The sequence below is a fragment of the Dipodomys spectabilis genome, unplaced genomic scaffold (genome assembly GCF_019054845.1).
Source record: "Dipodomys spectabilis isolate Male_0828 unplaced genomic scaffold, ASM1905484v1 ptg000054l, whole genome shotgun sequence".
Lineage (NCBI taxonomy): Eukaryota > Metazoa > Chordata > Mammalia > Rodentia > Heteromyidae > Dipodomys > Dipodomys spectabilis.
In genome coordinates, this window is record NW_024870731.1 from 2,328,095 (window position 1) to 2,351,472 (window position 23,378).

The following is a 23,378-nucleotide window of genomic DNA, read 5'->3' on the forward strand; positions in this document are numbered from 1 at the left end:
TGGGTATAATTCCTCTTTGCCACATAAACAAAGCTAGAAGTGGCACTGTGGCTTGTGTGGTAGAGTGCTAGCCTTGAGCAAAAGAAGCTCAGGAACCTGAGCTCAGGTCCAGAGTTCAAGCTCCAGAACTAGGCGGGGTGGGGGGTGGGGAGAAGGGGGGCAGGGAGAATTACAGGCAAGAGCCAGCGCATTTGGCTTTAGTGCATTTTAAAAATAATTGAAGATATGTTATAATTTGGATCTACATCCACTTATTTGAAGCAATTTCAGCTGTGTGCCAGGGGCTTATTCTTGTAATCCTATCTACTTAGGAAGTAGAGATTGGGCAAATTGCAGTTTAAGACTAGGAGACCCCTATCAACAGAAGGTGGGCACTGTAGTGTGCTCTGGTCATTGCAGCTATGATAGAAGGTTTTTTGAAAAGGAGGATCAAGATCCAGGCCAGCATAGGGAAGTAAGAAAGAGACAATCTTAAAAACAGCCAGAGGAAAAAGGTCTGGAGGTGTGACCCAAGTGGTAGAGAACTAATAAAATTGAAGTCCTAAATTCAGTCCCTAGAACCTACAAAAAATTCCAAGCATGGTGACTCATATCTGTAATCCCAGTCAGTCAGGAGAAGCACAATTCCTCCAGTTCTTGTAGGTTAAAAGTTAGTAAGACCATGTCTTATAATTCTGGCATGGGTGGCACATACCTCTGATTCCCTGCAGAAGATCCTGGTCTGAGGTTGTCCCTGGGCAAAAACACAAGAAAATTAACACCTAAAGAACAAGAGTATCATTTAAGAGGTACAGAACCTGTGAAGCCCTGAGTTCACACCTCATTACTGCCTCCCTCCAAAGAACAAAAACAATTTCATTGGTTGCATTATAATCTTTTTAGACATACAGTATCAGTTAAAGGTCTTCCTAATGATAAAGGTTATAGCTGTGTTTTTTTTTCTCTTCCACCTAGATTATTGATTCTGATGTTGGAACTTTCTTACTGTTTAGGAATAGCTTCTGGATTCCCTAAAAGTCATTTTTCCTTGTATATTCATGCACATTGAGATGCTATGAAAATAAATTAATTCAACCTTAACCTCTTAAAAAAGATACCATGGCTCACTATCTTACATCAAATAGGTTGTTTCATTTTTTTTTACTTCTAAAAGCATAGTGGATGTCTGTATTGTATACTTAGTTATCATATCAAGTGTTGAGTCACTGTGTTCATTTAGCAAAATTACCAAGTTGTTAATACCAATGCTAACATTTTTGTATATTTAGTTTTTGCTAATTCTTAATATGATTTCCTGTTTTTATTTCTGGTGCAATACAAAATTAGCAAGATATTTGGTCTAACTTTAATAATATTGACATTTATAGAAAGGCAAATATCTGTTTAGTGAGTCATATATTGAAATTTTGATCTAACCCTATTGAAGGAGAAACTATCAACGATAAAGTTAGTATTTTCTAGTAGAATCACTGTCTATAAATATAAAAACATTGAGATGCATTGTTATAATTGAAGTGTACCTTCATGGTCGGTCTTTTTTTTTTTTTTGGTCGGTCGTGGGGCCTGAACTCGGCCTGGGCGCCATCCCTGAGCTCTTCATTTGTAGCCTAGCGCTCTACCATTTGAGCCTCAGCCCCACCTCCAGCTTTTTCTGCTTATGTGGTGCTGAGGAATCGAACCCAGGGCCTCATGCATGCAAGGCAAGCATTCTACCACTGAGCCACCTTCCCAGCCCGATGGTCTGTCTTTTTAAAGCCATTTCCTGTTTCCATTTTGCTATGTGTTGGCATAGTTGGCCACTCTTAAGTTGTTAAAATCTTTGTCCTGATGTCTCTAGTGGTCTCCTTTTCCTAAGATAGTATTGGTTGTAGATTTTTTTTTTACAGAGGGACAAGTATTAGAGTTTGAACTTAGACACTCCACCACTAGAGCCACGTCTTCAGCTTTGGTTGTGTTTTTTTGTTTTGTTTAGTTTATGGTTTTTCATTTTAAAAGTTGAGACTGAAATTCTTTTTTGTCCTCTAGATCTTCAATTTTGCAAGCAGAAAGTAAAAAGGACCATGAGGAGGTAAGATTTTTATCTAATTTTTTTTTTTTGTTGGTTATGGGGCCTGAGCTCTGGGCCTGGGTGCTGTCCCTCAGCTCTTCAGCTCAAGGCTAGCGCTCTGCCACTTGAGCCACAGTGCCACTTCCGGCTTTTTCTGCTTATGCGATGCTGAGGAATTGAACCCAGGGCTTCCTGCATGCAAGGCAAGCACTCTACGACTGAGCCACCTTCCCAGCCCTCTAACTAATTTCTTCAATGTTTAAAAATATTTTTCTGAGGATAAGACTATTGTAAGTTCATTATAGAAATTTTGGAAAAACCTTAATTAAAAAGTTTTCGGATCTGAAGCAACATTTCTCACAGAATTATAAAGTTGAAGAGACCTTAAAGATCATGTCCCTGCTACTTTAAAGGCTTAAATTCAGCAATGACCTTGTGATTGTTGTCTTCTGGCAGGCTTTTAATATCATGAGTTGACAGTTTAACTTACTCTCTTACTAAATCATTTGAGACACTATTTGCTGCAGTAAGAATGTAGTGGCAGCAGATGTGGCATAGCAAGAAACAACTAAAGCTTAAAATCCTGGGGAAATGAAAGAAAAGAGAAAAACAAAAATTTGGGAGTCCCTGTTCTTTCTCATCAGCCTTTTAGTTTTGGCTCCGTTTTTACTTCTAGTATACAAAATTTGGAAGGTAAGGCATTACCAAGAACTTATATCCCAAACTATGCTTTTAGAAATATTTGTCCATGAAAATAAGCCAAACTTGATTTTGAGCCTTCTTAATCTAGTATTATAATTGTATTGGTAAAAGAGAAAGTTGCAAATTATGCAGTGATCTACCTTTATTTAGTTCTCAAGGAAAAGAGTTAACATTAAAACTTGCTCTTGGTCTCTTGAGGAAGACAGACAAATGTTTCTGTTCTCTATGTACTTTACTAAAACAAAATACTAGTTTAGTGATGAGGCCCAAGAGGTACTAAAATTCTTGAGAATGAATCAGAAGATAGGGAACAGATAGCATGTTTTATGTGGAAAGAAGGGATGTAAGTAATATACATTCATCAAGAAAGTACTTATTTCTTAATATTTTGAATTGATATTATAGTATCTGAGTTCAGACTGTGTTGTTTGGTAGGGATTAAGTAATGTAAAGATATAAATAAAGACATAATTTAACATGATTGCTATAGTTTTTATTTTCTGTGTGACATAAATGAGATTTTCAAGTCATAAATCTGAATGATCTCTTACATGTATGTTTATAGTATATTTTCTTGTTTTTTGTTTTGGTGCTGGAGATTGAAGCCAGGGCCTTACACATGCTAAACAAAGATGTGTTCTACCTCTAAAACTATACACCTCTCCCCAAGTGATTTTTTTTTTTTTTGGCCAGTTCTGGGGCTTGAATTCTGGGGCCTGGGTACTGTCCTTGAGCTTCCCCCCCCCCCCTTTTCTTTTATTATTATTATGAAAATACCTACAGAGGAGTTACAATTACATGGGCAAGATAATGAGTACGTTTCTTATCAAGCATTGTTGCCTCCTCCTTTGTTTCCCCTTCCTATCCCTTCCCATTCCCACCCCCCTTCCCTGAGCTTCTTTTGCTCACTACCACTTGAGGCCTTGAGCCTCAGTGCCACTTCTGGCTTCTTTTTTTTAAGGTATTTTATGGGAGATAAGAGTCTAATGGTTTCCAGCTGGGCTGGCTTCAAACTGCAATCTTCTGATGTCAGCATCTTTGAGTAGCTAGGATTACAGGTCACTGACACCTGGCTCCCAAGTGATTTTTTAATAAGACAGATTATAGGTTACTCTGTGTGTGTGTGGGAATGGGGTGGGTGGGTGGGTGGGGGTGTCTGGGTATCTGGGGCTTGAACTGAGGGCTTGGTGCTGTTCTTTAACCTTTTTGCTCAAAGCTATAGCACTATGTCTCTTGAGCCACAGCTTCACTTCTGGCTTTTGTGGTTAATTGGAGATAAGAATGTCATAGACTTTCTTGTCTGGACTGGCTTTGAACCTTAATCCTCAGATCTCAGCCTCCTGAGTAGCTAGGATGACAGATGTGAGTCACCTGTATTGAATAACATAAACTTTCTAATGGAACTTTGGTTTCAATTGAATACTAAACATTCTTTTTTAGAACATAAGCTATGTTGGAAAAATATTAATCATTTTTCTATTTTTCCCTCTTTCAGTGGATCTGTACAATAAACAACATATCTAAACAAATATACTTAAGTGAAAATCCAGAGGTAATATTTTTATTTTATGTTTCCTAGATCTAGCAGAATAATTTTGTGGTTTACAAGGCTTTTGTTAAATTGAGCCATTTCTATAGTTCTGCAACCTTTTAATGTGATGCCAAATGGGTAGCTTTAATGTATCCTCTATGTTACAAATATCTGACCTTCCTAGAACAATAAATTTGAGGAGTTAATGAAATTAGTGAGTCAATGGGTACTCACTAGATTTTGACAGTAGATCTGTATTGGGTACAATGGAGTAGGGAAGAAAAATGTGAAAGAAAAATAAGCCATGACTTTCTTCTGAACTCTTTTAAGAGTTGCTATTATGGTGAGACAAAAATAAAAGTTTAAGTAACATTGTATATATAGCAGGATGTGAGAAATCAAATGGTAATGATTATTACCATTTGAGAATGGTGGACTTAGGCTTTACAGAAAGTTCTGAAATAGGATTTCTTGGAGTTTTGAGGAAGAAAGATAAATGAAAGAACTAGTTGTAGTAATTTAAGAGGTTCTTGGTAGAAATGTTACGTCTGTGATGATGTAGTCTGAACTCAGTTTTACAAATTATTCTTTGAGGCAAGAATTTCAAACCTGGTGAACTCAACATTGTAGACACTAACTATATGTGAAGTTCCAACACAGAACTTGGGAGTACCAAGGACTCTGAAAGGAATCAATGAGTTCATACTGCAGAATACTTGGGAAAAGGTGACTCTAGATTAGGATTTATCATAACCCTGTCACACTTGATGGGCCTGGCTATACTAGGTGGTTAGTTCCCAGGGCTGGGATGATGTCAGTTGAGGAAGGTAAATCTTAAAATTTGATTGATATGGGACTGGGAAGGTGGCTCAGTGGCAGAGCACTTGCCTTGCATGCATGAGGCCCTGGGTTCGATCCCTCAGCACCACACAAGCAAAAAGAAAAAAGCCGGAAGTGGCACTGTGGCTCAAGTGTTAGAGCGCTAGCCTTGAGCTGAAAAGCTGAGGGACAGCGCCCAAGCCCAGAGTTCCGGCCCCACGACTGAACCCAAAAATAAATAAATAAATAAACTAACCTATCATTTAAAAAAAAACTTGATATGATGTCAGATAAGATGAGAGGGCTACACAAGTTAGTAAATGACATAATAAAATTTGTAGGAGATAAATAAGGTAAAGATGACTTTCAAGTTTTAAACTCAAGTGAAGAGAGGAAAAATTTGGCAAAAGAATTCTGTTTTTGGGGCTGGGAAGTTGGCTCAGTGGTAGAGCGCTTGCCTTGCATGCCTGAGGCCCTGGGTTTGATTCCTCAGCACCAAATAAGCAAAAAAAAAAAAGCCGGAAGTGGTGCTGTGGCTCAAGTGGTAGAGCGCTAGCCTTGAGCTGAAGAGCTGAGGGACAGCGCCCAGGCCCAGAGTTCAGGCCCCACAACCAGACCAAAAAAGAATTCTATTTTTAACAAAATGGCCTTGAGGTGCCAGTTAGGACACAAGGAGTTGGAGTCAAACAAATTTCATAATTTGTAAAGTAATAGCTTTATCACAAACTTAGGAATTTAATCTTAGAAAGTCAGTGCTAACAGTATGTAATTTGATCTGCCAAACTTTTTTTTCTTGTCAGTTTACTTGTGAGCAACCAAAAAAAAAGAAATGTAAAAGTGATATGTGTTGTTTTTTTTCCCCTCTAATTTTTTATTGTGATAAAAAAAAAATTACAAAGTTTTGCTGGGTGCCAATGGTTTACACTTGTAATCCCAGCTCAGGAGGTTGAGATCTGAGAATTACAGTTTGAAGGTAGCCCAGGCAGGTAAGTCCATGAGTCCATGAGTTAACCAGCAAAAAGTCAGAAGTAGAGCTATGGATCTATTTTTGCTTGCCAGCCTTGAGTAAAAAACTGAGGGACAGCATGCAACCCCTGAGTTCAAGCCTTAGTATTGTCACACACACATACATATACACACACAGAATTACAAAGTTTACCTTCCTAGCTAATTTTTTTTGGTGGGGGAGGGGGATGCAGTCCTGGGGCTGAGTCAGGATCTGAGTGCTGTTCTTGAGATCATTTGCTCAAGGCTAGTGCTCTTCCACTTGAACCACAGTTCCACTTCCAGTTTTTTGATGGTTATCCATAAGAGTCTCGTGGGGTTTCCTACCCAGGCAGGCTTTCAACCAGGATACTCAGATCTCATCCTCTTTAGTAGATAGTATTACAGATATGAGCCACCATTGCCTGGCCTTTCTTAACAATTTTAAGTGGAGTACTAGAGTTAACTATATAGAAAACATTTCTAAGTACCATTTTTACAATAAGTCTAAAATATTCCTGTATAGAAAGCTTTAAAAGTATCCATAATTTTGTAAATAAACATGTAGGTGTTTCATAGTATATAGTTGGAAAGTTAAAATGATAACAACAAAATTATAAAATAATAATTCTAACATTGTATGACATTTCCTGCTCTTAACTTTTTTTCAAGAAATGTATTGACTGACCAAGTTCCCTGACTCTAGCAATACAAAACTTAGTTCCAAATTACTGGTAATTATAATTTTATAGAAAAACTCCAGCATTTTTCTATTATATATATTTGTAGAAAACAGACCTTTTCACCCTAACCTACAGGAAGCAAAAAGAAATGTTTATAATATGAAATTGAGTACTTTAATAGTAAGACAAGAGAACCTGGAGCAACACCAGTAGCTTCAGTTTGTATTTGTTTTTTCAAAACATAATTTTATTGTTAATATTAAGGTGTTGTACAGAGGGTTTACCATTCAGAAGTTGTCAGTTTTTGATTTCTTTTATAATTAATTTTAATCCTTTTCATTAAAAAAAAATCAAAATAGGAAACTGCTGCACGAGTAAATCAGTCAGCTCTGGAAGCTGTCACTCCCTCCCCATCCTTCCAGCAAAGGCATGAGAGCCTACGGCCAGCAGGGTGAGTTTACATGCTGTAAAGTTATTTAAAGAACAACATGGGCTATTTAAAAGTGTTAGGAGCACTTTGATTTTAGCAGTACTTAGTTTAGTATTAAATAGTTATCTGAACAACATCAAAGCAAAATTTCAAAATGATAATGAAATTTCAAAATGATACCAGTAAAGTTACAAAATAAATAATTTCAGTTTTTCCTTGTATCTCTTGATAGGTTGAGATGATTTATGTTTTTTTAAAAATTTTATTGTCAAGGTGATGTACAGAGGGGTTACAGTTACAGAAGTAAGGTAGTGAGTATATGTCGAACTTGTTACTCCCTCATTTTTTCCCCCACTTTTCCTCCTCCTACTTTTCCTCAGTTGTACAAATATGATTTATGTTTTTAATTGGAAAGAAAATTTGTCATTAAATAAAGCTAGGATTGGGATTGTGTTTTTATTGAAATTTACTTTAGTCTCATTGACTGATTTCTAGGTTTTATTTGTTTTTTTCACAGTTTAAGTGTTCAGTTTCAAAAACTAAATCCAGTGCCTTCTTGTTTTCCTTGGTTGTATAGACAGTCTCGGCCACCGACAGCTCGGACAAGCAGTTCAGGGTCCATAGGATCTGAATCCATGAATTTGGCTGCCTTATCACTAGATTCTCTTGTTGCCCCAGACACCCCAATACAATTTGACATAATTTCTCCTGTGTGTGAAGATCAGCCTGGCCAAGCAAAAGCTTCTGGCCAGGGAGGCAAGTGAGTGATATATGGTGACTTTTTGCTGTGGTTTGTAAGATTAAGGATCTGTACTTGAGAGGCATCTTTTTCATGTCTTGTATATCAGCTGTGTGGTACAGTTTCTTTAGGTTAATTACCTATTAGTATTTTAATAGAGTTTTTCTCAGTCTTTTGCCTCAGAAAAGGACTTAGGATAATATAATTTCAAAAATATTTAATTCTAAATTACTTATCAGATCTGCTTGGGAATTTTATTTGACAATTGCATAAGAAAGTTGTTAATTTTTTTTTTTTAAACAGAGTCTAGGCTTGAACTCAGTGTTTCACACTCTTGTTAAGCTTGCTTATTACTAAGAGCTGATGCTCTACTTCTTGAGCAAACCCACTAGCTTTGGCTTTCTTGTAGTTAATTGGCGATGGTGTCTCATAAAACTTTTCTACCAAGGCTGGTTTCAAACCTCAAGGCTGGTCTAGCCTCTGGAGTAGCTAGGATTATAGGCATGAGTCACCAGAGCCTGGTTCCTTTTTCCCTTTTACTTTATTTTATTTTTGACATAGAGCCTTGCTGTTACGTATGTAGCCCAAGAAGGCATCAAGATTTCCTACCTCACTCTACTACTTGAGCCACAGTGCCATTTCCAGTTTTTTCTGTTTATTGGTGCTGAGGAATAGAACCCAGGGGTTCATGCATGCTAGGCAAGCACTGTACCAATAAGCCACATTCCCAGCCTCCAAAATAGGATATTCTTAAAAGAGAACTATTAAAAGAACTATTGGGAGCTGAGAATGTGGCTTAATGGTAGAGTACTAGCCTTGAGCAAAAGAAGCTCAGGGACAGTGCCCAGGCCCTGAATGAATATCCTCCTTTGGTCTCACTGTGTAAATGTTTAGAGTTCCATATACCTTATACTGTCTAAATGTAGTTTTTTTTTCTTTTACCATCCAGTGTGTTTACCTGTAGATTTATAGGCACATTCTAGTTGCAACAAATGAGGGAAATGTTTCTTTGGGTCTAGCTTACTTCACAATACAATTTTTTTTGGTCTTTCCATTTCCTTACAAATGGTGCAATATCATTCTTTCTGATGGAAGCATAGAATTCCATTGTGTATATTTATCACATTTTCTTGATTCATTCATTCACTGAGAAGCATCTGGGTTGATCCCTTATTTTGGCTATGGTAAACAATGCTGCAGTGACTGTGATTGTGCTGGTAGCTTTAGTGTGGCCTTGTTTGTGATTTATTGGATAAATGCCCAGGAGTGGAATTGCTGGGTTATAGGGAAGGTCTATGCTTAGTCTTTTGAGGAACCTCCATACTACTTTCCAACCCTCAAAGAAACAACAACCCAGTTAACAAATGGTCTGAATACTTAAGAATCCTCAGAAAAAGAAGTACTTCTTCTGTGTGTATATTTCTTCATATAGACACATAAGGAAATATTCAATACCTTTGGCTATAAAAGAAATGCAAATCAAAACAACATTGAGATTCTACTTTACCCCAGTTAGACTGGCCATTATCAAAAGAACTAACAATAACTGCTGCTTGGTGGGGATGTGGCAAAAGGGAACACTACTATACTGTTGGTGGAAATGCAAACTTTTTCAACCATTCTGGAAAGTGGTATGGAGATTCTTCAAAAGACTAAACATAGAGCTGCCCTATAACCCAGTATTGTTTCTTAACAGGATAAGATATTTTATAGCTTTTGGAATGAATTTATGAAGTTTGTAACTCAGTTTTAAACTCTGTTTTCAATCATTAGATCCATTGTGGCTCATGGAACTGATAATTTGTGTTATTTTTTTCTAAAAATTTTCAGGCGTACAAATCCATTTGGTGAATCTGGAGGAAATACAAAATCTGAAACAGAAGGTATAACAAATGTATACTATTAAATTTTAGAGCTACTCAGGAAACCACAAGATTTGTATTTACTCTGCTGCTATGCTCAGGTTTTCAGTTTTGCAATTTTTTTTTTTTTTGCAGTTTTTTTAGAGCCATACTCTCAACCTTTTTTTGTTGTTGTTTTCGGTCATGGGTCTTGAACTCTGGGCCTGGGTGTTGTCCCTCAGCTCTTCTGCTCAAGGCTAGCACTCTGCCACTTGAGCCATAGTGCCACTTCTGGATTTCTGGTAGTTTTTTGGCGGTAAGAGTGTCATAGACTTCCCTTTCTTCCCAGGCTGGCTTAACTGTGATCCTCAGATCTCAGCTTCCTTAGTAGCTAGGATTACAAGTGTGAGCCACTGGTGCCCGGCTCCTAACCCTTTTTTTTTTTTTTTTAAATATATTTTTATTGTGAAAGTACTGTACAGCGGGGTTACAATTACGTGGGTAAGATAATGAGCACATTTCTTATCAAGCATTGTAACCTCCTGCTTTGTTTCCCCTTCCCATCCCTTCATATCCTCCCCCTGCCCCCCCCCCCCCCACCAAAGTTGTAAAGTTCGTTTTTCGACATAACGACTTGTACATCTCATTGTTGCAATGGGTCCTCCTGTATCCCTGTTTTTACAATTTGTTTTTTCCCTTCCTCTCCACATATACCAACATCATATATAGTGAAAGCAGGGGTTGTATCATGGGGGAGGGACATACAAGGCAACAAAGACATAATCTTATAAATATCTAACCCTTTTTTTGCTTGTTACTTTCTGGGATAAGGTCTTATATTTTACCCAGGGCCAGTATTGCACCTTGAATAATCCTCCTGTGTGACTGGCATTGCAGGTGTATATCACCATGCCCTGCTTATTTGTTGAGATAGGGTCTCAGAAACTTTTTGCCAAGGATGACCTTACATGATGATTTTCTTCCAATCTCTGCCTTCCTCATAGCTAGGATTACAGGCATGCTGCATTACATTGCATGCTACATTACAGCTGCGTGCTCAAGTTCCTCCCCTCCCACCCCCCAGTTTGAACTCAGGGCCTTGCACTGAGTGGTGTTCTACCACTTGAGCTATGCCTCCAGCCTGGCTTTTTGCTGGTTATTTTGGAAATGTTATTCATAGTCAAATTATTCAAGCTTTTCTGCTTCAATTTGGCCTGGAGAATAATACTCTTTGTTTCTGTAGTTGGGTGTTTTTGTTTTGTTTTTGTGCCTGTATTGGGCTTGAACTTAGGGCCAGGGTGCTTTCTCTTTAGCTTTTTTGCTCAAAGCTGGTTCTCTACCACTTGAGCCATACCTTTTACTTCTGGCTTTTTATTGGTTAATTAGAGATAAGAATCTCGTGGATTTATCTGCTGAAGCTAGCTTTGAATCACAATCTTCTGTTCTTGGTCTCCTGTGTAACTAGGATTATACATGTGAGTCACTGGCATCCAGCTTAGTTAAAAGTAATTCCAAACTTTAAAAAAACGCTACAGTAGTACAAGGAATTTTTTTACTCAGATTGAAGCATTAGTTATTAGTTATTGCTATTTTGAATCTGAGTCCCTAATTTTCTTTTTTTTTTGGGTCTGGTCGTGGGGCCTGAACTCTGGGCCTGGGCACTGTCCCTCAGCTCTTCAGCTCAAGGCTAGCGCTCTACCACTTGAGCCACAGCACCACTTCCGACTTTTTTTCTTTTTGCTTATGTGGTGCTGAGGAATCGAACCCAGGGCCTCGAGCATGCAAGGCAAGCACTCTACCACTGAGCCACCTTCCCAGCCCTGAGTCCTTAATTTTCTGTAACTTGAATATTGTAGTAAGAAGTTATTTCTAAATACTTTTTTTTTTGGCCATGGGACTTGAACTCTGGGCCTGAGCATTGTCCCTCAGCTCTTCAGCTCAAGGTTAGCGCTCTACCACTTGAGACACAGTGCTACTTCTGGTTTTCTGTGTTGTTTATTGGAGATAAGAGTCTCATGGAGTTTCCTCCCCAGGCTGGCTTTGAACCGTGATCCTCAGATCTCAGGAGAGTAGCTAGGATGACAGGTGCGAGCCACCAGTGCCTGGCTAAATACTTCTTTTTATGTGGGTTTTCAGTAGAATATCTAAAAGGAGGCAGTATATTCCTATGAAAAAATGTAAAGTTTAAAAACACATACTGTGTTTTGTTCTGTTATAGATTCTATTCTTCATCAGTTATTTATTGTTCGGTTCCTTGGTTCTATGGAGGTGAAATCAGATGATCATCCAGATGTTGTTTATGAAACGATGCGCCAGATCTTAGCTGCTCGGGCCATTCATAACATTTTCCGTATGACAGAATCACATTTATTAGTCACTTGTGACTGTTTAAAGTAAGTAGTAACTCATCTCATCAGAAACTTGTAGAAAAACGTTTACATGGTTTCAGCCTAATTCTAATTATTATTGTAGGTTAATTGATCCACAGACACAAGTTACAAGACTCACGGTGAGTGTTGCATGATGGAGAATTTCAGTTTCCTTTTTGTATCAATACATCTTTGAACTAGAATAATAATCCTGATTCTGTATATTCACATGATAGTATCAGTATGCTTGGTCTATTAAGTCTATGGCTATTTTCAAAAAAGATAATTGGGCACTGGTGGCTCACACCTGTAATGGTACTTACTACAATATTCAAGTTATAGAAAAATTAAGGTCTCAAATTCAAATAGAAATAATAACTAATACCTCAATCTGAGTAAAAAGAATTTTTTATACTATTGAAGCACTTTTTTGTTCGAAATTACTTAAAAAAATACCAGTTGAGCTGAATGTTCTGGGTAACTTAACAATCTACTACAATCTACTATAATACTTAATACTCATCCATTAGCTCAAGATTATTTGTCATAAACCTTAGATATAGAATTAAAAAGTGAGTATGGTTTTTATTTTACTATTATGCATTTTTGCACTAAAGTGTAGTTTTACTTACAGTGATTAATAATTACATTAATGTATAACGTAGTTTTTAAATAAAATGCTACTGAATTTGATTTTTCTAAATGTGTTAATGTGTTAATGACTAATAAAGTTAAACATTTGATAGCCTCTTACGCTCCTTGGTAATCCAAACCAAATATTACATTATTTGTTTTTGTAGTCTTAAAAAAAATTGGCTTTAGCCAGATGCTGGTAAGTTTACACCTGTAATCCTAGCTACTTAGGAAGGTGAGATCTGAGGATCATGATTCAAAGCCAGAGTGGGAGGAAAGTTCATGAGACTTTTTTTTTTGTCGGCCGTGGGCCTTGAACTCTGGGTGCCTGAGTGCTGTCCCTCAGCTCTTCAGCTCAAGGCTTGAGCTCTACCACTTGAGCTACAGCGCTGCTTCCGGTTTTCTGGTGGTTATTGGAGATAGGAGTCTTATGGTCTTTCCTGCCGGGCTGGCTTTGAACCAAGATCCTCAGATCTCAGCCTCCTGAGTAGCTAGGATTACAGGTGTGAGCCACCAGCGCCCGGCTCATGAGACTCTATCTTCACTCAGCCACCAAAAAGCTGGAAGTGGAGCTGTGGCTCAAATGGTAGAATACTAACCTTGAGCAAAAAAACCTTAGGACAGTGACCAGATCCTGATTCAAGCCCCTGCACCAGCACACACACACACAAATTGACTTTAAAAATTCTGTTTGCGATACTTTTAGAATTTAGCATATGTCATATAATAGTGCTACTGTAATAATTTGGAATATCTTGTTTTGACCTTATAATATTCTTTGTGGCAGTTTCCATTGCCCTACGTGGTTTTGTATGCTACACACCAGGAAAATAAGCGGCTTTTTGGATTTGTCCTTCGGACATCAGGAGGGAGGAGTGAAAGTAATCTGTCCTCAGTCTGCTATATATTTGAATCAAACAACGAGGGAGAAAAGGTATCTCATTTTTCAAAATGTTCTGATTGTTGTAGTCACAGAGTTTACTAATATTTCTAGAAAAAGTTTCTGCTAGTCCCATTGAACTGCTTGGCCAAAGCATGTTTCTGTGAAGAGAAGTAAGAATAATTTATCCTGGGAATAAAATATATTCCCATAATCAGTTATTTTCAGGTGTCATTAGCTTACAGCATCATCAGCAGCTATTTCTTTCACTCTTGGCAGGTCTTACTATCTATCTTAGTAGTGAATATGATAGAATGAGAAATAGGGCATATAAAAGAGAAAGAGTAGTAGACGACAGACTCCAAAGAAAATACACAGAGGCTTGGTTTCTGGGATTGAAGCATCCCCAAGTTAGCCTTTATTTGAAGCAGTGTATTATGTTCAGTTTTGAACATAACTGGATACTTGAAGTTTTTGTTTTGGATGTAGTTTTTCATACTGTTTTCCTTCCTTAGATTTGTGATGCTGTTGGACTGGCAAAACAGATAGCTTTGCATGCTGAACTGGTAAGAATACAAGAGACACTTAAAACTTCTAAGAATGTTAGCTAAAATAGTATAAACTCATATTAGCAAGTAAATAAAATTACTTTTCTAAGCAAGGTTAATCATATATGATTAAATAGATACTATTAACAATATAGCATTTAGAATCAATAGCTGCTCCCTTCATTCTTTGCAAGCTTTACTATTTCAGAGGTGAATTTGAGATAGTGAGAAGAGGGCACATGGAGGAAGTATCCATGAGGAAGAGGACACATGAAGGCCACTAGTGCAGGTTCATAGACTCAGAAGTAAATACACAGAGGCTTGGTTTCTAGGATTGGAGCTTTTTTTTTTTTTTGTCGGTCGTGGGGCTTGAGCTCTGGGCCTGGGCGCTGTCCCTCAGCTCTTCAGCTCAAGGCGAGCGCTCTACCACTTGAGCTACAGCGCCACTTCCGGTTTTCTGGTGGTTTATTGGAGATAGGAGTCTCACAGTCTCTCCTGCCCGGGCTGGCTTTGAACCGCGATCCTCAGATCTCAGCCTCCTGAGTAGCTAGGATTACAGGCGTGAGCCACCAGCGCCCGGCTGATTGGAGCATTTTTTAATCAGTTTTATTCATTCATTTAACTTTTTGTGCCAGTCCTGGGGCTTTTAGATTCAGGGCCTGAGTGCTGTTCTCTAGTTCTCCCCCACTCCCTCAAGGCTAGCGCTCTTGAGCCACAGTTTCACTTCTGGCCTTTTTAGTAGTATCTGGAGATAAGTATCTCATGGGCTTCTCTGCCCAGCTGGCTTTGAACCACAATCTTCAGATCTTATCTTCCTGAGTAGCTAGAATTACAGGTTAGTTTTATCAGCCTTTGGGTACTTGAAATGTCTAACACGGAATGAAAATTATCGGTGAACCTTTTAATGTGTAAGTGTCAAAAATTGAAAGGTTACAATTAATTAAAAATTTAAAAATTAATTTTAATTAAAAATGTAAAGTTCTTTTATATTAATTCATTAGTGTTGTTATTTAGGATCGGAGGGCATCAGAAAAACAAAAAGAAATAGAGAGAGTAAAAGAGAAGCAACAGAAAGAGCTCAGTAAACAAAAACAGATTGAAAAGGTAGGTATACCTTAATATCTGGATCTTCTCTGTTTGTGGTGTTTGACAGGATTTCACCGTGTCTTTCAGATTTGAGTTCCAAATGAAGGTGTTCTTTCTGCATTCTTAGCCTCTTTATAACCAGCTGATTTGTAGCATAGCAGAAGAGTATAACACCTGAATTGTATGGCAGGTGTATTGACACAGTGTGACTTACTGTTAAGCAAATATACTAGAGCTTTCATATTCTGTAGAAGGTTGTACTTGCCAAAGTAGTTCCTTTGAGAGACTCTGTAGGCTTAATTGCTAATGCCAAAAGCCATATTGATGTCTAGAGGGAAAATAATTTATAAGTGTATTTAATTTGTAAATTTCCTGAGTGTAAAGTACTGTATATGTGTGTATACATGTATGGAGATCAGAACTACAAAAGGAAGCAATTATTTATTTATTTATTTTTGTCAGTCGTGGGGCTTGAACTCTGAGCCTGGGTGCTGTCCCTGAGCTCTTCAGCTCAAACTGAGCATTCCATTGCTTGAGCCACAGCACCACTTCCAATTTTCTAGTAGTTTATTGGAGATAAGAGTCTCACTGACTTTCCTGCCTGGGCTGGCTTTTTGACCCATGATCCTCAGATTTCAGCCTCCTGAGTAGCTAGGATTACAAGCGTGAGCCACCAGGCCCGTCATGGAAGCAATTATTAAGCTGCACAATTTTCAGAGCCAAATGTTGATTAGGTGATCCCTGAGATTATGGGAAGCAATATTGACAGTATGAATAGAAAAGAGGAGACAGCTATGGTATATCTTTAGGAATTGGCATTGGGTTGGAAATACACACACACACACACACACACACACACACACACACACAGAGAGAGAGAGAGAGAGAGAGAAAGGGAAATGGCAAAGATGACACTGAAGTCAGGCTTCTTTTATAGGCTTGACTTGAGGAAAAAGGTGACATCTGATGTAGCAAAGTGAATTGGACAAGAATAAGAAAGAGTATCTGGAGGTCATTACAAAGCTTTCACTTATAGGGAGAGAAAAGGACAGCCTGGGGAAAAAAGAAAAAGGTTTTAGTCTGAATGTTGGCTTTTCTAAGACTTTTAGAATGATACCCAAATTCATCAAAATTGGTTTGGTTCAAGTTGTCAGAATTATGCACACATATTTATGATTAAAATTGCTCTCAAGAATGGATTTTAGCTGCATAATTTTCTGTTTGACTGCAGACAGTGAACAGTTTCTTTTCTGTCATTAGGACTTGGAAGAGCAAAGTCGGTTGATAGCTGCTTCAAGTAGACCAAATCAAGCCAATACTGAGGGACAATTTATTGTCCTTAGCAGTAGCCAGTCAGAAGAGAGTGATTTGGGAGAAGAAGGAAAGAAGAAAGAGTCAGAAGCATAAACCTGTTCTTGCTTTTTGATTCACCACCAAATTCAACAATTTCAGTGGTGAAATTGCATGAGGTAACAACTGTGTTGATATTTCAAGGAGACTAAGCTTTATATTTGCTTGTTTTAGCTTTATTTTAAAAACATTGAACTTGATAACTTAGGTTTACATTGTTTTGTCTGCAGAAATACACTGTGCATTAACATTAAATTCATCATGTCTACAGAAAACATGCTTTTATCCCTGAGGTAGATTGCTGAGGAATTATACTTAGGCATTTTTTCTTTTAAATTGTGAACATTTATCTTGCATTTTAATGGATTGTATCAGGTTCAGATATTTATGGCTATTTTCTCCCTCCTTTCCTTTCATTAGGAACACTTTACTAGTGAGAAAATGTTTAACTCAGTAAGTTTAAAACATTTTCATAAAAAATTATATAAATTTGCAGATATTTTAACTACATTAAATATGAAGGAGAATTTGTATAAAATCATTAGAACAGAGGTTTTAGTAAGTTTTAAATCTTAAGTACGTTTTCAGTTAAGACAGGTAGTACTATTGATTTCAGAGTACCTTCTTGGATTGCACCCATTTTTCTAATGAACTACATGAGAGCCTTCAGGAAAAAAGCCCTTGGCATTTTGTTACCATATTCTTAGTTCTTAGGTTGGGACTTCAGTTATTACTGCAGAGCAGTAATGGCTTGAAAAGATTTCAGAATTCACTCAAAGATTTTTGGGTTGTTATTCAAATACAGTTCAGATTAGGATTGACATGTAAAGATACCATTACAGAATGAGACTTTGTATTTTTTGCATTGTGTAAAATAATTTTTACTGATAATCACGTGACATTTCAAATGAAGTTCATTTAACATGTTTGCTGCTTAAGGTAAAAATTTGCAGTTTAGTGTAGAAAATGTAATCCTTTAAATCTCAAATTGATATTCCAGTATTTTCATAATCTCATTTTAATAATGTATCGAATCACCACTTTATATCTACAAGGCAGATCACTAATTTATGAGCATAGAATAATTTGCACTAATTATTGTAAATGTAATTTTCAAAGGAGTAATAAGGTCTAATTCCATGAAAGAGTAAAATGAAATTGAATGCCTGATACATTATAGGATAGGTTGAGCAAGAAATGATATTAGCCTGTGCCAAGGTTAAAATGTCATTTCTCTACTGTCTATCTTGTTTGTAAAAGCTTGATTCATTATTTTTTACTCAGATTTTAAATGTTGCTGATAGAAATTATGTTTATGTGTTCTACATGAAAGTATATGAGAAAAAGAGAGCATATGTGTGTATATGTATATATACTCACATTAAATATTTTGAGCAAAATATTTTAAATAGCCATGAGGCTAATAACTGACTAACTTTACAAGGGATATGAAGTTTTTTCTTCATAGTTGTGAGTTAGAAACATCATCTATTTTAGTTCTCAAAATATAGCTTTGTTGTTTAACATTGTGTATATATTGTTTTCTGTAGGAGAGGGATAATTATATATAGGATCTTGTATTATTTTTATCCATGTGTCAAATGGGGTAATGATTACTAAATATTTTTGAAGCCTTATGTTAACATATAGCAAACAAGTAGAAATTGAGAAAATACTTTTTAATTAAAAGCATATTTTGTGCTTACCGAAATGGAATGTTTTTGCAGTAGTCTATTTAATATTTCCTTTTATTGAAGTTGACGTTTGTCAACTTAGACATTAGAGGCTTTTTTTGGGGGGGGGGGGGCGGGGTTCTGGTCGTGGGGCCTGAACTCTGGGCCTAGGTGCTGTCCCTCAGCTCTTCACCTCAAGGCTAGCGCTCTACCACTTGAGCCACAGTGCCACTTCCGGCTTTCATTTTTTTTTTTTTTTTTTGCTTATGTGGTGCTGGGGAATCGAACCCAGGGCCTCATGCACGCAAGGCAAGCGCTCTACCACTGAGCCACCTTCCCAGCCCAACATTAGAGGCTTTCTGTTTCCGTAGGTCTTGTCTTTATATATCATCTCATTTAGTTCAAATGAAAGCTATTAGCCTGCAAGGACAGTGATTATCATTAGGAGGGAGTTTTACTTGGCTGGTGCTTTATACGTGTCATTGGGTAGGCTAGGGTCAAGGGAGACAGGAATGCTGTAGAGACTTGTTCTTTTAAGTCATATTACATAAGAATTTCCAAACAATATACTTACATCTATAGGATAGATCAAAATGTATTCTGATGTCAGATGGACATCATAAATGGAGTTAACAATTTTAGCTGACTGACTTCTACTACAGTTAAACTGTATGAACTACTACATTTCTTCAGACATAACAGTATCAACTTTAATAAGATTTCCCTTTTCCTTAAAGAAGGTTGCAAGTCAGGGAGTTTTTCCTTAAATATTAAATTGACCTTTTTCTGTTACACCCTCCTCTGAAACCGTAGCTCTGACTGGGATGCTTTGATGGTAATTGGATTCGATTTGAGACTATCTTTTCCTTGACTCAGATTTCTGAAATTAAAAAAACTTTTTTTGTTTTCGTTTTCTTTTTTTTGCCAGTCCTGGGGCTTGAACTCAGGGCCTGGGCATTGACCTTGAGCCTCTTTGTGCCCAAGGCTATTCTGCCAGTTGAGCCTCAGTGCCACTTTCTGCTTTTACTGAGTAGTTTATTGGAGATGAGACTTTCACAGGCACTGCTCAGGCTGGCTTCAAACCATGATGTTCAGGTCCCAGTCTCCTGAGTAGCTAGGATTATAGGCATGAGCTGCCCAAAACTTTTTTCTTAAAGGAAAGAAATTAAGACTGCTTAATTTATGCATTCTGCTACCTATGTGTTCATTAATGAAAGTACTTTAAGTATGGCAATTAAGTTAGTAGATAGGAAATAATTTATTCCTGCATTTTTTTTTAGAATTTTGAAAACTTGGTAACCAGGGACTTAATCTTTTACCTTGAATGGAGTCCCTAAAGTTCAATTTTGCCAAGTTTTTTGTTTGTTTGTTCCAGTGCTGGGGCTTGAACTCAGGGCCTGGGCATTGTCCCTTAGCTTTTTTTGCTCAAGGCTAGTTAGTGCTCTACCACTCAAGCCACAGCTCTACTTCCGGGTTTTTGCTGGTTAATTGGAGATAAGAGTTTTAGAGTTTTTTTTACTGGGGCAGGCTTTGAATCATGAACCTCAAATCTCAGACTCTTGAGCCACTGGTTTTTGGCTTGCCAAATTCTTAGTAATTATTTCATGTTTAATGTTAAAGGAATTCTCAGACTCTGCAAATTGAGGGGCGATAAAGTTGTTTCTCTTATTCTTGGGGAAAGGAAAATAGGATGTGTAGTAAAAGCATCTAACTGCTTTTACTGCCACCTCAGTTAAATGAAAATACAATCTTGATTTTTGGTAACAATCTCCTAGTATTCAAATTATGCTTTAAATATTTAAACATTTAAACAATTATAGTAAGAAAGCCTTTCATTTCTTTCAGCAAGTTTGTAAGATTGATTGGTTATTTTATGAGATTTTTGTTGTATATTAATACAAAGATTTGAAACTCGAACCCTGCCATTTTAAGCAGTTTCTTGTGACAATACTCCTCAGTAATTTGCTTTAGTTAACATGAGAGCTGAAGATTAAATTGCCACTAATGTGTAAAATTGCTTTTTATATTTGGTGACTTTGTAATGTAAGTGAATTGGTTAATTTTGCTGACATTAATCACGGAATGCACAATTACAAATAATGCAATATTTCTGTTAGAATTGGGTTTGAAGAATTCATCTTTATGTGATCATGATGTACATGTAGGGCAGCACATTTATATTTTCATTTTGTCAAAGTAGATATTTGCTGACGGCTTCAAGAAATATTCTGTTAGAATATTTTTAAAATGTATAATAAAGTATCATTTTTGTACACTTTCTGTATGAAATTTTTGATATGTACTTCAAACTTTATTTCTTCAAGTAATTTCAAATGATGTTTTTAATTTGTTATAACACTATAATTACACATTTTGACCCATTACAATTCCACAACAGCTAATGTGGAGAAAAGGTCATTTATTCAGAAAAAGAAGCTAATTTATCACTAGTGACTATTTTTTCTTATTATAGCAAAGGAAAGAAATTTCAGTAATTACCCCAAAGTACCAAGAGTACAAATAAATCCTACTTGAAGCAATTAATTAGAATTTAAAGGGGCATGTCATTGTGTACTGCAGCTTAAGTAACTTATACTGCGAGTTTTGTGTTCTAATTTATTTTGAACTTACCAGAATGTATATACACAAGAAATCAAGGAGGTGGATTAACTTAACTTTAGAATTCTGTAATTTATCTAATGCATGTTATCCTAAATATATTTGTATATAGACATACATATAATCTACCACTTACTTATATGCACACCATTTGATTAAAAAATAAAAACTTCATGTTAAGCTAGTATTGAAATTATTTTAATGAACAAAACTATAAAAAATCATCCTCGTAAGTCTGCTTACTGACGTAGCCTACACTTCCATTAATCTCCATATCAGAAATCATATAGCTTCCATCGCATTAAAATGGTTCCACTATTAGGCTCACTGAAAAATGCTGTTGCTTGTAGAAAACTGATTCCCCATGATATATATCCTTCTTGAAGTTTACTTTAATGTTTTTATAAGGAATGAGCCCAAAAGTTTTGCACCAGTGTATGATGCCCTGATGGACCACCAGCTTCAAAGCTTCTTGTAGGGTGCTGAGCCCTCAGCTGAGCCTCTGTCACCTGCTTGGTGCTCCATCCTTTGTTGCTTTCATTTGTTTTCCTTCCAGGTCCTTGTTTCAGATACCTAATAAACTAGCAGTCCCTAACACAAGCCATCTGAAGAATTGGGAGGTCACTCTATATAGGAGTGACCCAGATAGATCTGATGGTTCCTTAAATTGTTATAAACTGAAAACAGAATCCAACATTCTATGTACTCTAGGTTACGAGAGAGTTTGGAGAGTCCAGTTCATCCTGGATTCAGGGACATGTGAGCTAAGTTCTTCACTTGCACAGCCAGAAGAGCCACACTTACAGGTGAGAGCTACAGAAGGAAAGCTGCCTCAGTCACTCCCAAACCTGAAAATTGATCAAAATAATTCTTTTCAACCTTCCCACCAGAAAAATAAATGTAACCAATTGTGAGAAATACTCAGTTCAGCCATTAAGAAAGCTATCAGGGCTGGGAAGGTGGCTCAGTGGTAGACCGCTTGCCTTGCATGCCTGAGGCCCTGGGTTTGATTCCTCAGCACCACATAAGCAAAAAGAAAAAAGCCAGAAGTGGCACTGTGGCTCAAGTGGTAGAGCGCTAGCCTTGAGCTGAAGAGCTGAGGGACAGCGCCCAGGCCCAGAGTTCAGGCCCCACGACCGGACCTCCCTCCCCAAAAAAAGGAAAGCTATCAGAGTCCAACCTTGTTCACATAAAACTCATTCACTTCATGAGCCACAGAAACTCCAAATAATTGTAGAAACCAATAGCAATGTTCCAACTAACTGTATAAATTTATCCTACAGCCACACATTCTTAACTCTTTCCCTACAAGAGGTAGATGATACTTTTTGTCTTCTAATATATTCACTTGTTTTTATTTATACACATTGTTAATTGTAAAATTACACGTTGTAATTTTTCCAATATGTCAATAACAAAAGCAATAATATCTCTTGTTAGATACTTATTGAAACTTTCATATTTGTTCTAAGTATTATTTATTTTAATCTTTACTACTACTGTAATTTAAGTATTTCATTACTCCCACTTTATTGGTGAGCAAATTAAGTTTTTTAGAATTTAATTTATTTTCTAAATTTACACTCTTTAGCATTTAGTCTAGGTTTCTGGACACAAAGTCTATGGTAGAAGTTTTTTTAAATCCATACCCTCAATTTACTAAATATGTCCTGAAACATTCTGTGGAAATGTCAAAAGAAAACATCAAAATATCATAGTTCTTGTAGCTACTTTTTACAGAATTTCATCTCAGACAACATACTAGTGCAACAAATTGTTTAAACTCAGCTTTTCAATAGTACATACTTCTTAGAGTTTTTCCTTTTTAATGGATTACTCTTCGCAGTTTACATTTGTGTTAGCAATTTGAGCTAATTCATTAACATTTTATACTCCTACAAATCTCTGAAGCTATTGATGCCTGGTTGTGAACAGAATGTATACTATAACAAAGATAATATGTTCACTTTTCTCCCTCTTTGATAAACGAGAAAATAGGTAGAAATTTACTGCTCTGACATACATTAGATAACAAGCACAGGAAATGAAAGTATAGTAATAACACATTTCCAAATAAATGTATTTACTCACACAAACAGTATTTCTGTGGTCAGAAATACTTTGCACTGCCTTGATTAATCAGTCCATAGTCATCTTGCCATCTGCAAACACCTGAGGTAGTATCAGTCCTTTAGCTAGTTGTGACAGATTGGATAACCTTCCTTCCTTGTAGGGCTTCCTATTAACAATGCTGCTGAATTAGACTCTGTAGGTTTTCTGTCTTTAATTTTGTCAAGGGGATCACTAGAGAATATCTTGCATTCCATTTATACTTCTCAACACAGTATGGAGTGACTAGAACTTAGCAGTCAAGATCAATCAGCAATCACTATTCCTCACTTTGCATGGTGATTTCCACACAAAGTAGAATAGCAGGATACTGT

At 36.9% G+C, this 23,378-nt stretch overlaps 1 protein-coding gene across 2 annotated transcripts in view; it reads left to right on the forward strand.

The window, feature by feature from the left end:
• Appl1 (adaptor protein, phosphotyrosine interacting with PH domain and leucine zipper 1) overlaps window positions 1-23,378 on the forward strand; it is a 58,621-nt gene that overhangs the window by 30,293 nt on the left and 4,950 nt on the right. Inside the window, exons 12-22 of one of the 2 annotated variants that reach the window (XR_006147449.1) lie at window positions 2,026-2,068; window positions 4,245-4,301; window positions 7,126-7,217; window positions 7,774-7,956; window positions 9,766-9,818; window positions 11,995-12,169; window positions 12,249-12,285; window positions 13,566-13,712; window positions 14,174-14,224; window positions 15,221-15,310; window positions 16,553-16,935. Coding sequence is in view for 1 of the 2 variants with exons in the window: in XM_042679926.1 (XP_042535860.1) it covers window positions 2,026-2,068; window positions 4,245-4,301; window positions 7,126-7,217; window positions 7,774-7,956; window positions 9,766-9,818; window positions 11,995-12,169; window positions 12,249-12,285; window positions 13,566-13,712; window positions 14,174-14,224; window positions 15,221-15,310; window positions 16,553-16,699 (1,075 nt within the window). In the remaining variant the exon portion in view is untranslated. Of the gene's footprint in view, window positions 1-2,025; window positions 2,069-4,244; window positions 4,302-7,125; window positions 7,218-7,773; window positions 7,957-9,765; window positions 9,819-11,994; window positions 12,170-12,248; window positions 12,286-13,565; window positions 13,713-14,173; window positions 14,225-15,220; window positions 15,311-16,552; window positions 18,354-23,378 lie in introns of those variants that run through there. The other variant, XM_042679926.1, reaches the window with a different exon arrangement.